This window comes from Zootermopsis nevadensis, unplaced genomic scaffold, assembly GCF_977971745.1.
Source record: "Zootermopsis nevadensis isolate Lab colony 2312 unplaced genomic scaffold, Znev_1.0 Znev_ptg000002l, whole genome shotgun sequence".
NCBI classification, from domain to species: Eukaryota; Metazoa; Arthropoda; class Insecta; order Blattodea; family Termopsidae; genus Zootermopsis; species Zootermopsis nevadensis.
The window spans coordinates 392,015-409,043 of NW_028259134.1; the positions used below are offsets into that span (position 1 = coordinate 392,015).

General features: G+C 36.2%; 2 protein-coding genes across 7 annotated transcripts in view; both read right to left on the minus strand.

The window, feature by feature from the left end:
- Nucleotides 1–1,251: 1,251 nt before the first annotated feature.
- Nucleotides 1,252–10,242, minus strand: LOC110838952 (glycosylated lysosomal membrane protein). 2 transcript variants are annotated; one of them, XM_022082650.2, is made up of 6 exons: nucleotides 10,170–10,242; nucleotides 9,122–9,379; nucleotides 7,885–8,097; nucleotides 5,814–6,044; nucleotides 3,561–3,838; nucleotides 1,252–3,233 (listed from the first exon to the last, which is right to left on the minus strand). In XM_022082650.2, the coding sequence occupies exons 1-6, from the start codon at nucleotides 10,170–10,172 to the stop codon at nucleotides 3,062–3,064; spliced, it is 1,155 nt and encodes a 384-aa protein (XP_021938342.1). In that variant the 5' UTR covers nucleotides 10,173–10,242; the 3' UTR covers nucleotides 1,252–3,061. The 2 variants fall into 2 exon arrangements, with proteins under 2 accessions (XP_021938342.1, XP_021938341.2); XM_022082649.2 differs by having other exon boundaries at nucleotides 10,071–10,222.
- Nucleotides 10,243–11,549: 1,307 nt separating this feature from the next.
- Nucleotides 11,550–17,029, minus strand: part of RyR (Ryanodine receptor) — a 127,474-nt gene continuing 121,994 nt past the window's right edge. For all 5 annotated transcript variants that reach the window (XM_087357335.1, XM_087357330.1, XM_087357331.1 and 2 more), the window contains 4 exons: nucleotides 16,624–16,755; nucleotides 15,928–16,084; nucleotides 14,878–15,043; nucleotides 11,550–13,736 (listed from right to left, as the gene is read on the minus strand). In XM_087357335.1, the coding sequence (XP_087213461.1) occupies nucleotides 13,580–13,736; nucleotides 14,878–15,043; nucleotides 15,928–16,084; nucleotides 16,624–16,755 (612 nt within the window). In that variant the 3' untranslated portion in view covers nucleotides 11,550–13,579. The remainder of the gene's footprint in view (nucleotides 13,737–14,877; nucleotides 15,044–15,927; nucleotides 16,085–16,623; nucleotides 16,756–17,029) is intronic.

Below are 17,029 nucleotides of genomic sequence, written 5' to 3' on the forward strand. Positions count from 1 at the left end.
CTCCCCCAGTATTGTCTGGGTGATTAAGTCGAGAAGAATGAGATGGGCGGGGCATGTAGTGCGCGTGGATGGGACAAGAGGTGTGCACCGGGTATTGGTTGGGAAGCCTGAGGGGAAGAGACCGCTAGGGAGACCTAGACGTAGATGAGAGGATAATCTCAGGCGGGATCTATGGGAGATAGGAGTTGAAGGAGACTGGATTTTGTTGGCCCAGGACAGGGTCCGGTGGAGGGCTTTGGTTAATTCGGTGATGAACCTTTGTGTTCGCTAAGCCATCTGGTTGGTTGGGTCCACTATTTGGGAAGCCTGAGGGGAAGAGACCTCTTGAGAGACCTAGACGTAGATGGGAGGATAATCTCAGGCGGGATCTGCGGGAGATAGGAGTTGAAGGAGACTGGATTTTGTTGGCCCAGGACAGGGTCCGGTGGAGGGCTTTGGTTAATGCGGTGATGAACCTTTGTGTTCGCTAAGCCATCTGGTTGGTTGGGTCCACTATTTGGGAAGCCTGAGGGGAAGAGACCTCTTGAGAGACCTAAACGTAGATGGGAGGATAATCTCAGGCGGGATCTGCGGGAGATAGGAGTTGAAGGAGACTGGATTTTGTTGGCCCAGGACAGGGTCCGGTGGAGGGCTTTGGTTAATTCGGTGATGAACCTTCGGGTTCAGTAAGCCATCTGGTTGGTTGGGTCCACTATTTGGGAAGCCTGAAGGGAAGAGACCTCTTGAGAGACCTAGACGTAGATGGGAGGATAATCTCAGGCGGGATCTGCGGGAGATAGGAGTTGAAGGAGACTGGATTTTGTTGGCCCAGGACAGGGTCCGGTGGAGGACTTTGGTTAATTCGGTGATGAACCTTCGAGTTTGGTAAGCCATCTGGTTGGTTGGTTAGTTAGTTACTGACTTTATCTCCATGAACATCAGAATGTACTTTAAAGAGCATATTGCTTGGACTTATCTTTTTTCAAGCTGGAGACTTCAACCTAAATCTGAATTACTTCAGCATTATCCACTGATTACATCATATGAACTACAAATGAAAATACAGTAGCTGATGCCACTTGACGTAACTGACGTGGAAGCATGATTATGAAGCTTAGATCAGTTATCACAAACGTTATACACTCATTTATAACATACACTTTATGAGTTGCCAAGTTTATAACCAATGTACCACCACAATTATTATCTACAATGAACTGAAAAAAGAAATATCACCCAACCTTGGCATCACAAGGAAATATTTTACTGCTATAAGGGCAATGTTTTTTTATTTATTATCAAAATCTATGCACTTAGTTGCATGTATTTTACAATTATACATACATGTTTATATATAGGTAATCTTAATCTACTGAAGGCCAAACTAGTGCATCAGAAGTAATTTTCTACATATATTTTGCACTAGGATCCATCCATTTTATAAAATAAGGCACCCCAGAACTAATCACTTCCCTTTGTCACATTCGTTTTAGTTCTTTTATAAATAACTTCAACAGAATTAATGTGTCATGACATTTATAATTACTTCTGCTGAATGTGCATGAAAAGTGTACACTCTATATAATTGTACAGATGAGCTTTGTGTAAAATTTGCAATTAATATGGGAAATAAACCATGCAGACTGAGACATGACATATTCTACTTCTTACAATCAGAGGAACTAATAAAATGCCAAAATTAACAGTTGCATATACAGAAAGGACAGAACAAGGTAGCTTATTTATGGTACATAAAACGGGAAATTAAAATTAAGATATTCTGTTAATGCCCCAAATCAAATCAAGAGAATGTAATGAAATCATGACTTGAAAATAAACCACACTTCACTAACTAACTGCACTAGTATGAGAGGCCTTATCAATCCTGAGACCTAATTTTCCAACAGGAAACTTATGGACAAATATAAAAACAAAGAACATGAATCACATACTAAATATTGTGAACAAAAGCCTTAGTCCTACAACATTTCTCACATCCATGCTTGGTCATTACCAGTGTTATCTACAGACTGCCATATCTGACACAGTTTGACTAGTAACACCGTGAGATGATGATTCATCTTTCAGAACGCACTTTGAACACATAGTTTACGCCTTTCTTATTGGACAATGCATGGGTCTGTGCACTGCTTCACATGTGCCAGTGGACCACATACTCTTGAGACAAAATCAAACATTACACAATGTATTGTCCCTAAAACTACTTAAAATACTCAACACACATTTATTCTCTTATTTGTGCTAAAACATAAGGTAAATGCATATGTATTTTCCACACATTTAATTCCCTAATCAAAATCTGCAATATAAATGGTATCATCAGGGCTGATTTCCAGCAAGGTCATTATCTATAACATTCTGAAATGGAATATGAACAACATCACGCAGTCTAACTTACCTACTTAGATCAATCAGAATTTTGGCAGCAGTAGATGAATGTGTCACTTCACGGAGAAGACTTGTTTCAGCTAATCCAGTACCGTTTCCAGTTTGGTTTGTTTCTTTCCTTTAGGAAACTCATCCCTTATAATAACATGCTTACAAATTAAATGCAACTTGTACCAGTCTCTGTAGATAACACATATATTGCAGCACATAACTTTCAGTAGGGGGAAACAACATTTTTAAAATAATAAGCTGTAATCACAAATATGGACATACATGAGACACCTGGTCTTTGATCTCTACAACACAACTAAAAATACTGTGCACTCCCATGGTTATAACGTCAAAAGCAGAAACAAATCCTAATATGCAGTGAATTATGCTGTGACCGCATTGTCTATCCACTGTACTGTTTTTTTTTTAAATTCTGCATGAGTATTTAAAGGAGCGAAATGCTTATTTCAGTTTTAAGCAAATACCTTCATTTATGATGCCTTTCGCATTTCCTTTCATGTACTTCTTTCTTGCCACATACGGAAACAATTCCCGCTGCATACTTTATGACTAGGTATATCAAATATTGCACCTCAGCCTGGAAATTAATCCTGGAATGTTCAACAGTGAGTATATCAAAACACACAGGAGACTGGCAAGATAACTAAATATAACACAACAATTATCTGTTTAGGAAGAGGTCGTCCTTCTTCTGAGAGATCCTTCGTACAGCCACGACTATTCCGCTGATGATAATCAGCAATGCAGGCAAGCCTAGACCGATGCTGATGACGAATATTACGAGAAGTGAGAAGTCTTCATTAGGAGGTGTCCCATAACCCACCACAAATGTCCTGTAATGTTTTAATTTTTTAGTATAGAAACAAAGGTAAATATGGCAACTGTGAAAGTTTTATGGTTACTGGAGAGCACCTATCAAAAAACTCCAACATAGACGGTCTTCCTTGAAAAGTTTATAGATATTTGGCTCATTAAGGAAATCCATATCTTTACATTAACCCAGAGATTCATTATTCACAGCTTCACAGCTGACAAATTTTTTGATACTTTTCCCCATGTGCCAGCAAAGTTCATAAGGCAGTATTCTTTCTCGAATTTATGTATGTAGTATCAGAAAATATAAATTATGAGAGTAGCCAAATATTCAGAGTAATACTTACCATGAAGTATAATTTGTTTTCTTATAGAAGCCATCTTCTTTAAGACCAAATGATACTATGGTTGACTGCACAAGGAGGTTATCCAAATGAGAGCAGTAGTAGGCATAAAGAAGCGTGTGGTTCAGACGTGCGTTACGATTCTTAACATTTGTCACTCCATATGAGCTTGTTTCAGTGGAATATGAGATATCCCGTTCCTTGGCAACATAAGCCACTGGTCTCCACTGCAAATACCCACCCTTCCCTAACTCAGCCATTGGAGTCTGAAGATGGACCAACTGAAAGGGAAGAATACATTAACAACATTTTGATATTTTCAACAAATTACTTTTCATTTCATACATTTGAATTTCATATCTCATATACAAAAATCAGGCTTTGATATAATAGAGGAACAGCAAATATATGAGCTGAACATCCACACAAAAGGACACAGAAGTGAACAAAATTACCCTGACCACAGTGGCGAGTATAAAGATGGCTGTCTTCCGGGCTGCAGCGTCACCTCCGAAATGTTGGCAAACGTCTACCAGACTACGCAGCATTTTAACCCAGAAGACAGCCATCTTCATACTTGGAAATGCTCGTCTGGTTCTTAACCCTCTTCATGCCAACCCATTATCTGAAATACCCACTAAGACTGCCAAGCCACAGTGCGTAAAAATGTAGATAGCCGAAGAAAGTAGAAAACATTATATTTAAAGTACAGATGTATTCTTTTCTTCCTACCCCCCTCCCACAACAGCTCTGACCAGGCTGAAGTAAGTGGGTGACGAAACGGATGTTGCTTTTACGTTACCTTGAACTTGGCTAGAGGCTAAAGATGATGGATGGGCACTGGATTAGATATGTGAGGGTAGGAGTCAGGTGTTGTATGAGTTCCTGTATATCAGTGGATACTGGGGGAACCTTCTTTGCTGGTGGGTTGGTTTTCAAACATGTTAGTAAGACAATATTGGGAGGTGGCCATGGCACTGCTCCTTCAACAACGTACGCTGACGATGAACTATGACCCGTTCTTCAATCATTGCACAGATGGTGTACAGAAAAGCTGACACACTTGGTTCCACAAATTACACAATGTACTGATGTTATCTGGTGACAATTATTGTTAATATTAAATGGTATTTGACATTCACAGAACTTATGTTTCAGTTTCAGTGCTTAAACAGTGACTGACCTGTGTCAGACAACTGGCTTATTTGATGTAGGTCGGTTGCCAGGATTTGAAATTGAAATAATGCCATGTGGTTACTGAGAGCTTAAATATTAATTTAGAACTTGCATTATATCACTGGAAGCTATAAAATGATTTGGTTGCATTTGTAACTCAGTTGCGACCAATTGCAATTGTAACTTGCAATAAACGCTCAATGACTAACTCCAAACTGCAAGGTGCACCCAAGAAACTATTTTTTCTGGAATGCCCCATCTTATTTCATACACTAATTGCTACATGGAAATGTAATATTTATTATACAAAATTATTATCATCATTCCTTTGTTACATTTTAAGTCATACACCTCAAAGATGAATGAATTATGAACAAAGTTAACACTCATTACTTTACAAAACCACAGAAAATATGTTGTCATACTTCTTCCAGCAACAAACATATCTATAGCACAACTGACCACGTTCACATTCACTCACCACCGGAGTTTTGTGAACCCTATTCATTTCTCCTCTACTAACATAAAGAATAATTCCTACCATTTCAGAGCACAGTCAGTCACCTTCAAGTTTACAAATGGCAGTACTTAATTTCAACTGCCAGCCACATGGATGTACTACTACTGACAGACACACTCAAATTCTTCAGCTCTGTCAACCTCCATATAAATATGGCAAGGAGGGCACCCTGAACGCTAAGAAAATGGTTCTAAGCGTGAACGGTTTCTCATCCTGTTTCCCAGTTAATCAGTATGCCAATGTAACACGACTGATTGACAGTTCGAGCTCTGTAAATTATCTAAATTACACTGATTTTACATAACTTCACAATTAAAGTTATGGCACTGGAAACTAAAGTACCTGAAGAAATAAATATGCAAGTTAAAAAAGTATAACATTTCATTTCATGAAAATTCATTCAGCAAGAGCAAAGACATTAACAAATTAAATATAATAAGTGTTCCAAATCATTGTTGTGTATGGGTCCAACATACAACAGAGAAACCAAGGTACCTGTACCCACACCTACAAATTCTGCTTCAACATCACACCTTGCAATTAACTAAAAGGGTTCTTACCGTAAAAACTCCAGGGCTGTATTCATCATCCAAGCTTTTTTGTGACACAATGGAAGCTGTACTATTAACCTTGTCACTGCTTGCAATTAGAACCTCCAGAGCAAATCGAGAATTTGAGAAACTGGAGTTTGTTTTCAGCTTGTCAAGCACCAGGTCAACCTGAGTGCTGTTTGCTGAATGCAAGAGGTGAGGAAGTTCTCCAAAATGATCACGAAAGCTAAACGCACTCAGCTGTAAAGATAAAGTCATATAGTCAATCAATGTAACGGCAGGGAGCAGAGATAATCAAGATATTCCCTACACTTTAGGGAAACCAAAGGTTCACTACCACTTTACTGACAGCTATTCCAGCTAGCCTCTTCTGATTATGCATTAAACATGCAGCTGGTTAGTTCTTGGTTTACTTAACAACATTCAGTGAACTTTGTTGATTACACAGAATTGTAGAATGAGAGGTCACAATCCAAGTTGTTCTGGAAAAACAACAAAGTAAAAAAGTGAAAGTCCGGAGATAGGGATTAGCTCTATCTAGTGGGCCCAACTGCGTAGGAACCTGAAGACGGAGATAGAGACCCATCTCCGAAATGTCGTTTTACGTTTTATATTTACTAGACGATGGATAATATCCAAGGAAATTTTTATTCAATTGACTCTTCACCATCGTCGAGAAGTTTTAGATTTAATAATTTACTTGATTTCCTAAACTAAAGAACTTACAGAAGCTACAGGAATACTATCTACTCCAAACTCTAAACCGGATAAGATGCTGAAAGATCATACCATGAAGCCTGTTCCTGAATTTTATGATGACAAAATTAGCAGATATGTGCCACTGAAAAAAAGATTTTGCATCTGAAAAAACATGGAAAAATAGTTCACAAACAAAAATCGTTACTTCCATGCAACTTGAATGAAGCATACTCATTATTTCGCAGTGTATCCAAACGTAAATGTTGAATTTTTGAAATTCTGCGAAAAGAGGCCAAGAAGTATAGTTTTGAAGTTCTAAACATATTAACAGTTCCATCTGCAAATTTAATGTATATTAAGCAAGTACTCAACTATGACGCACAATTTTGTCAAAGTTTTGAAATTTTAGATTTCTGAAAAATTCAAGCTCAGAGTACCTTTAATGACCAGGAACAGTTTTCTTTTTTGTGCTAATGCAGTGGTATGATAGATCATTTTAAAATTTATTTTATGAGCTTTAAAATGTGGTGAAGTTCAGCTATGTACGTCTGGTAGAACCAAATATATGATAAAATTTGTGATAATCCATGAGTAAAATGTTATTTCAAAATTTGAGACAGCAATAGCTTCTAAAATATGTCAAACACACACCAAAAATTTTGTATACACTTATTTCTGATATGTGGCAGCACATACACCAAATGTCACCGACGTCAAAGAAGGTAAAGTTGATTGTGTTGATTTCACTCAAGACTAACCTTGTAAAAGATAGCATGAGTCACTTGCATGGTGACATTTACATACAAATTCATTAAACTAGATGGCAGCACCAGGAAAAACAATAAGAATGCATTTTTATACATCACAGAATAAAGATGAATTATGCAGCAAAAAGAGAATATTCTTTGACGTGCACTAAAGATGAATTTCACAGAAAACAGTAACGCATGGACTTTTTACTAGTTCACGGCCACAGCATTAGGGTTAAACTGGTACATGCATGCACGTGTGTGAATATTCTCATACGCAGCAATTCAGCAAATATATACATGCAATGTTTTCTTTCGTTGAGGGCTTAGAGTATTTTTGAAGGTCTGGTAGCCAGACAAATATTCTGATTGCCAGAAAAATATCACTTTATTTAAAAAAAATTTGGAATGTCTAGCTAGCCTAAGCTAAAAGAAAATAATCAAGATGTTGTTATTCTGAGCAATGCATGCGATAGATGATATAGCTCATTTAATTTCCCAAAGAAAACTCTCAAATATCAAGTGGGGAATGGATAATGACAAACATAACTGTAGTATAACGAATGAATGAATGTTAAAAACACTTGGAGAATCGTCAAGCATTTTACTTATATTAACATAATGCAATATACCACAAATCTGATGCTTCCACTGATGAGAGCATTTGAATTCTTTGAAGTGAATGAAGACGACTCAACCTTAAGGTCAACAGTGTCCATACTCTCATTTGCGAAATCTGACAGGGTCCAGTTAAAGTTCTCCATGTCAAGTGCTCTGACATAACTGCTGTTTTTATTTTTACGGTCCATTAAACCGCTGTCATTTACGTCATTGTACTCCCAGATCTAAAATAAAATATTTATATACATTACATTCTAAAAAGTTTTGAACTGTTTGTAACTGATGAGACAGACCTTATATTCAGTGAACAGCAACATTTTCAAAATTGAAGGAAAAGGTAAAACTTTCATTGGGCAATGAGTTGGTATGTTAGATCAACCATGTTGTATGTCACAGAATACCAAGCTTACTTACAGCAAGCACAGTTGTTAATGGGAAGTCTGCAAGATATCATGAAACATTTACAGAAATTTATATGAAAGGAAATTATATTAATATTTTATATATATAATGAAAAAATCACATACAAGCTCTCTGTAGTGTGATTACCTTGTTAAAAAAATGTCCAAAATGTTATACAACACATGTACTCAGATGCTTAGTCACAATCAAATGGGGTAACTAGTGCGCTACAAGATTTACTCAAGCCAGGTCTTCTAGTCACAATGAAAAACACACTTCAGAAATGGCAGTTAGCTGCTGATTCAAAATGAACAAGTCTTATTCTTGGTAGTAGATGATCGATCCTTTATTTTAAATTTCAAGCTTTAGTTCAGCAACCTTGTACCTTCAATGTAACACACTTAAACAACATAAGTTGAATTAATATGACAAACTTAATTTATCATTTAATTACATAGACCTACAGTTTTTCCTGCTGTGGCAACATTTTATTGCACATAACTGAACTATGTTCCAAAGTAAGGTCACCTAGTAGTGTCACTATATGCTATGCTGTGCAGAAACATGTCTGTGTATAGACTTTTAGAATTTATAAACAATACAGTTTTTACATCATCAATAAAGAGTGATTGTTCACACTGAATGATGCTTTAACCTCTGAAACTTAACCATGAATCCATGATACTAGATGAGACCAATCCATAAAATAAAGGGCATTTACTGCTGATAATGAAAACTACTAGCAGTATGCATTACTGCAATGATGATCGGATGCACCAACATGTGTAGAACATAATAATGTGCTAAGAGACCTCACTGTTTTAAAGAAACATAACTTATGCTTACCCTGTCCAATACAATACCAAAACTGTATACAGGCTCTTCACTAAACATTATGGACTTGTTATTTCCCGCTTTAAACTGACTCCAAGAAATGGTCAAATTTGATCCTGCAGGTGCTGCCGCCACGAGAATTGATGGCTTTTGTGTGAAGTCCCACAAGTAATGCAAGGTGTCATTTGGCCCTTCAGCTTTCACATATCCTACCTTAAAAGAGCTGCAATTTATTGGGTGTTCACATCCTGGATTATGAAACATACTCAGCTGAAAATACAAGATCTTGTTACTACAAAAGACATCTGAACACAAGTACTATCTGAAAGATGAAATGAGAGCTGTAACCCCCTTTAAGTTAAACATAAAGTGAAAGCTATGATTATGAAATTAGATTTGTGGTCAGAACATTGTCAAAAAAGGTATGCTTAAATCATTCACTGCACTCAGTTATTTTCTTACAACGTCCAATGACGACCTCCCTCAAGAAATATAAAATTTTACCAATCAGTTCTTTGAGAGTTTTCAGGCCCATAGGGATCATTTTCTTTCTACTTGCACATTTTCATACAACTATATGGTGACATGAATATCAACAATATTGCACCTTTTACTCATGACTGATTCTCTTTTGACAAAGATTTAGACGGTATGATCCCCAAACGTTGGCAGTAAAGCTGGGAATGCCTGAATCACCTTTTATCTCATAACGCAGTGTACAGCAAACGAGCTATAAACGTCAGCAAAAATAAATGTTTTTTTTACAAAAACGTAACCGGCAAACGAAAAACGTATCGCAACAGACCTACATTTACCACACTTAAATATGACTTTAAATGTATTTTGTTGGTCCGAAAATCTAAGGCGAGTGATCTTCCAGCGAATTCCCATACATTATATACACCAACAGAAATTTCAAGTAAATGATGACACATGCATTACAATTTAAAATAAATCATACCTTTCTTACAAATTCATTCGCATTCGTTAATAAAATAAAACAATACAGTGTAATACATGACACTATCATTCGACATGAACTACTATTCTTAACACACACCATTGCAGCCTTCCTTCTTCATCACCCATCAAATACTGATCCAATCACAGATGATACAATTTACATTCCTTGTATACGCCTGTTTGGCCATCTATTTTCCATTATAAAAATCACAAGGTGACGGAGTGATGGTAACGTTGTTCAGTCAGTAAAAACGTTACATTCTGTTTAACCGACATGCAAACTGCATAATGATGAGCTTAAAATTTTGTACTCCTCCCCCAATATTGTCAGGGTGATTAAGTTAAGAAGAATGAGATGGGAAGGGCATGTAGCGCGCATGGATGGGACAAGAGGTGTGCACCGGGTACTGGTTGGGAAGCCTGAGGGGAAGAGACCTCTGGGAAGACCTAGACGTAGATGGGAGGATAACGTCAGGTGGGATCTTTGGGAGATAGGAGTTGAAGGAAACTGGATTTTGTTGTAAGACTTGAGGTTCTCACAGCGGTGAGTATGAAGATTTCCGTCTTCTGGGTTGGTGCGCTGTGTAGTCTGGTCGATATTAACCAACGTTTCATCGCCCTGATGACGGATGCATTAATATCGACCAGACTACACAGCGCAACAACCCAGAAGACGGAAATCTTCATGGATTTTGTTGGCCCAGGACAGGGTCCAGTGGAGGGCTTTGGTTAATTCGGTGAAGAACCTTCGGGTTTGGTAAGCCATCAAGTTAAGTTAGTTAACCTACATGCAATGTTTCTCCCTTCCACAGACACAACTCAAATAAAACAAACAAACTCAGAAAACGAATTATATACTGGAATTCACTTAGAGGCATTAAATATAATATATTATATTTATATTATTATAAATAATTATATTACGTTATTAGCAATTAATTTGCTGCATTTTAACACAGGTTAACTGCATTGACTTTCATGATTTTTCTTTCTAGCTAGTAACATTACAATGAACAAGTGTAGTTGAATAAATTAATTCTAAGTGTGGTGACTTATTCAAAATTTCTCTCTGGCATTCAGTCTCATTTCTGTGATGCTATGGATGTCATATGCTTTTGGAGGCCTTTAGTGTATTTAAAAATTGTACATCATGCTTTAAACTAATGCACCATGCATAGCAGTTGTTACATGGGAGGAATTTAAGATGTTTTTGCTCACACAATTCTGGTACTGGGTGAGTGTAGAAAGGAATTTCTTTTGTGTAGCCTAAAACTATTTTCAGCAGAGATTGTGAGCAAAAATTATACCAGCACATGGTATAAATTATAAAACTTAGTTACATATGAATACTCATAGTTTGGGAATTTGGTTTTTACATATGAATGTGTAAGTTACCTATGACAAAGACTATTCAGAAGAGTTACAACTAAGGTACATTTGTTAGTACCAACATATAACAGAGTATACATAACCACTGTTATTTTAAAACAACGTTTTATTAAACTACAAGTTTAGATGTACATGGGATACAAAAACCAAGATGCCAAAGTTGTGATGACACAATGTAAAATTCTGTTTTTTAATTTACCTGGGAACTCCATTGCAACTTAAATAAGACACTCAAATACATTACAATAACTTCATACTCAACATATTTAAGCTCAAAACCAAAGTAGCTGCATTCTTTCTGTGGTAAAAATTATGTTTATATATGTACTGGAAAAATATAATTTTCAAACTCCTCATATTTTATGGAATAAACTGTCAGCGACTGAAGATAAACTGAGGATCAGGTTAGATAGCAAACGTCTAACGTGATATAAACACATTAGTATCAAAATTCAAAACCAGTCATGAATATGGTAACCATCCAAAATACTATTTTATTTATAGATTAAATTCTTATTGCCATGTAAACACTAAGTCTCCCTTCATTAGGACCAAACTTCTTCATGAATCTAATGCAGGTAACAAAAATGGGAAGTCATTTGGCTATCTTACAACTAGTAATAATTTTTCATATTATCCCATTGTATTTAAGATGAAAGAGTGAAATTTCAATTGCATTCAGCAACTTTGCATGTTTTGAAAGAGGTGTCTAATTTCAAAACTGGCTCTAAAAGATGAGCAAGTTTTTCCACCTTTGGGAACACAATTTCTCAATATCCAAGAGCTTGAAGAAGTCACAGTTTCCTCATAATATTTGTGCAAGCATACACATGCATGCAACTGGGAGATAAAGAATTATTAAATGTATGTATCTAGGATTCAAACATGAAATAAAACTTACAGTATGAAAAGTGAAATATACATGTCTTTCCATATTTAAAAGGGATAATATTTTATTCAAGTGTTTTCAATCTGCTGGTTACGCTGGGGCCACACGACCGTACAAAGTACATCCATTGTAACACACATCATGACGTCCTTCATAGAATTATGAAGGGGCAAGACCACAGAACGCAACAGCTTTTTCTGGCTCCATTGGGGCAACTGACGCATCACACTGCGCTTGTGTGGTGTTCTCACCTACGTCAGTACAAAAATATGTCCATTTCAACGGACGTACTTTGTACGGTCGTGTGGCCCCAGCCTAAGATGAACTCAGTTTTCATTAAGGCTCAGTGTTAATGTAATCTTAGGTTAAAAACTGTATGTACAAGAAACATTGACTTGATTTGTGGACACTGGTTACTTGTAGTTATTAAAATATTTCTATCTTTCATGTATATATCACTTCTTATTTCATAGTACACACTTAGCAATACTGCATAATTTGCACTGTAAAACTTTTCACAGATACACTTTCATTTCCATGATATTACCTAACCCAAAAATTCCACTTTGTGATTAAAGCTGATTGAAAATACAGAAATTAAACTATTTTTAAAATTTAAACCACACTTTAGTACAAAGAGAGGCAACAGTATAAGTTATGACTGGTTTTAGCTATGCACTTCTTATGATGTCTTTGTGCGCACAGTGAAGACAGAATTAGAATCTGTCTCACATTAAACAGAGTATATTTATATTAAACTTTTTAATCTAAAAATATGATAATTCTATGTGGAAGAAATGTGTAAATGCTCTTACAGCATGAAAAAGTCCTGAAAACTGCATAAAAATTCACATGTACTGTAACGTTGGGACAGGGCATTTACCATGTTTTATTTTCTAACTCTTAATCTCTTCAATACAGACAACTGATGGCTCTCATTTTATTTTGTCTCTTTGTTTCCTTCTTTCTGTCTACTAACCTAACCTATCCTGGAGCAAGTATGCAGTGATGTTCATTTTTTTAATATAAAAAAAACTGTAAATGTAGGATCTGGAGTACAAAACAAAATAAATTCTGAGATTGTAGCACACAGGTAAGTGTTAAAAGACAAACAGTGATGATCAATTTTCTTCACTAGATTATTGGATACAGTCAGTAATGTTCATGACTACAGCTGCAACTCAATGCTGCTTGAACTCCAGAGAAGTGAAGATTAATTATATTTTATTTTAGCCGCCACCACCTCCTAATTCATCATACTGCTTCCTGAAGCAGTCACCAACTGGGAAGAAATCCCAACACCTCTGTTGATACATATTCCATACATATGTCTCTTGACCTGTGTATTCTGTATCTGGTTTGTTGATGAGATGCATGAGGAAGAACCTGTCACCAAAAAACAATTTAGTGTAAGTTCTTGGATGTCAATTTTGATAGCGTTTAAAGTTCAAAGAAACATATATATTGTCAAGAAGACACAATAAACACATGACAGCTAGAGCAGTACAATATTACTGAATAAGCACTGCAGTCTTACTGGGTTAAAAGCACAATTTCTGACTGTTGTAGGCTTTAGTATTTTCTTCAAATATTCAAAACCTGTAACAGTGTTAGTTTTTGATGAAAGACTCTCAGGTTACAAGCTGCGTCAGGTGGCTGAACGGTGACTAAACCATATCTTCTGCCATTGTTTTGAGAACAATCTCTGCTCTCTGCTCAATGTCCATCAGAATAGTAGCGTTTTATGCAACAAAACCACTATACTCTTCCGTAAGCACGTTTGGCTGATGATGTTTTGGAAACACAGTGTATGCCTCCACTCAAGTAATGATATAGTTCACCTGTGTATATTTCACATGCAAATGGATGACAACTTCTAAAACAGGCTCTGAAAAAGAGAAAGTGTGCAGCACCTGCCACTTATACATTTAGGCCAAGGATAATGTTTTTGGAATGCAGTGTAAGTAAGTACCATCAAAGTGATGACATAGGTTACCAGCTCAGACTTCGTGCGTTGTAGTCACACAAGCATTAAAACAAGGCACAGACTGGAATAAAGAGATTAAACATGGTTTTCCTGCACAAATTATTTTGTGTACCCACTATAAGTAACTACTGCCAAAACAAAGTTTTTAAAAGTTTTCATCCTCGTACACCCTCCCGTTCTAGGGCAACAACCTGCTCCATTGCCAAGATAGAACTTTCCAGAATCATCGTATCTCTTGAAGATTTCCGTCTTCTGGGTTGTTGCGCTGTGTAGTCTGGTTGATGTTAACCAACGTTTCAGAGGTCATACTGCCTCCGTCATCAGGGAAATCTTCATACTCACCACTGTGAGAACCTCAAGTCTTACATATCGTATCTCTTGTTATCTCATGTATTTCCATTCATTCATTCTGTGACACATTTATTTTTTTTACTAAAGAATGTGAATGCAATCTAATGAACAGCATAATAGTGACGACTCATTGCAGTAAAATGCTTATTTTACAGATATCTAATTTGAGGTATAATAAATTGTACTCACATATAATTGGCTAGATTGTGCTCCTTTGCAACATGTGTGTCAAAACCATGTGGAACTGTATCAAAGTATTCTTTACCAATGCCGCAGATGAAACAGTTGGATTCCATGTTTTCTTTCACACTATCCAGCTGATCTCTCAGCTCACCAAAAGCATCGATGATCAAACCTGAAATAGTAGACACATTATTTGATTCTTTCTTGTGAGAACCCTTGCCAGGCTCAACTCCACCCGAAACTTTCAATTATACCAATGTGTGAATTATCAGACTGACGTGGTGCAAGTCTGCTATCTACCACAGACAATAGCAATTAGGCAAACATTGGAAAAGAAGCAGAAGAGTGCAGGAAGAAGTTATTGGGAAGGCACAAGATATCATTTGAATGGACTAAGTGAGAGGGGATGTCAGGAGCAAACTGGAAGCAAGGAATAAATAATTCATATAACATGAACATTACTTAGGAAATAAATTGAAATGTATGTAAACAACATTACATATATTAACCCCAATAGTCAGTACTCATTTGCTGTTAGAAATCAAAATATTATTAACTGTCTAGCAATGAATCAGAGGATGAGAAACATGTGGATGGAAGATGTCATGGACTATTTTAAGGTATAACAAAACCATTTTCCTGCAGGGAATGAGGAAAACCATGGGAATTCTTAGCCAGGATGGCTGATTTCCAGAGATTTAAAATTTGAGTACCTCATAAATATGAAGTAGGAGTAATAACTATTACCCTGCAATACTGAGTATAATGCAGGAAAGAAATCTCTTTTGAGATAGTGACAGTGGTCACTTTTTTTTCACTCTTCATACTTTCAGGCTCAATTAGGGAAGTGGAAATTGCAGATCATAATATCCCAATATTAGGATTTTAAAATTAAAATATTTTATCACATAAGGAAACATTCTGTATAAAATAGCAGAGGCACATGTAAGCACATTAGCTGCTTCTAAACATTTCTGAAATAATGATGAAAGAATAAATCTAATTTGAATTCTTGTACTGAATTTTTAATATTATCTAGTTAATTTAATTTCTTACCCTGGATGATGGCAAGCAAAATGACAATGACAAAGAAGAAGAAGGTGATGTCAAAGAGAATACGATATACTTCATAGTCATCACCATCTGGGGATCCAATTTCATCACCGATACCTCCACCCGCACGCACTCCTTTGTATAAATGGAACACAAAGCACTGAAACAAATACAGCTTCATAAGAACACATCACATTGTACATGTTTATCACAGTATTCAGTATTCTTTCAGAATATACTGCACATTCTGTTGTTTAGTTCAAACTTCTTGCCTAAATACATACATAATATGCGTGTAAAATTATACTACAAAGTAATTGTCAATAACTTTGTCCCTTAGTACTCTTTATAAAGAAATAGTAACACAAACATATTATGAGCATAACTTATCCAAGAAACTTACCTCAAAATATTATATCTATGTGTAGTACAGAAATGTTCTGTTTGGATTAAGAGGAAAATGATTTGACGTGTATTATAAATTTACCAATGAAAGTACAACAGGACCTTGTCTAACATTCCCGGTTATACTGTGGATTCGGATATACCACTTTGATCACCCCCCCCCCCCCCCCCCCGCAATATGATTAATGTTTTATGTTATACAAATTTCTATGAAAACATTCTGGTTACATTTTAAGACTGACGCTGCACTTTTAAATTGCAATTAATTTAGTAATAAAGCAGGACAAAACTTACAGTTAACATATCATGACATTTCTTATCCACCTCCTCATCTTCCTCTTGAACATAAAATTTTCTGAAGAAGTTGAAGGCAATAACAGTGTATATATACACAATAATTGTCAGCAGCATCACAGTCAGGACAAGCTGAAAAATAACAAGCACACAATTATTTCATCATCACTGAAATTCTGTCTCCGAGATGGGAGTGAAACATTTAAATTAGTTTCTGAGTATTTTTAGTGTGGAACTGCATGCCGTGAGCTGTGCCTTAATTAAAATAGACCTGTTCAAAGATAAAGTGTAAATATTTTAAGCTAAGTAATTACTGAATTAATCTAGTTTTTCTCTGAGTGCATGTAAATTCAGGTTATGTTAGGTTATTTGTGGCATTGTAACTGTGCAGTGGAATGGTTTAAAC

What these genes read in the sequence shown, in the direction of transcription:
- LOC110838952 (XM_022082649.2), bottom strand. Translation starts at nt 10,172, where the DNA reads ATGGTGTGTGTTAAGAATAGTAGTTCATGTCGAATGATAGTGTCATGT. An exon ending in TTGGTATTGTATTGGACAGG is followed by an intron (nt 8,098 to 9,121) that starts GTAAGCATAAGT and finishes ATTTTATTTTAG; the next exon opens with ATCTGGGAGTACAATGACGT. An exon ending in ACAGCCCTGGAGTTTTTACG is followed by an intron (nt 3,839 to 5,813) that starts GTAAGAACCCTT and finishes CTTCCCTTTCAG; the next exon opens with TTGGTCCATCTTCAGACTCC.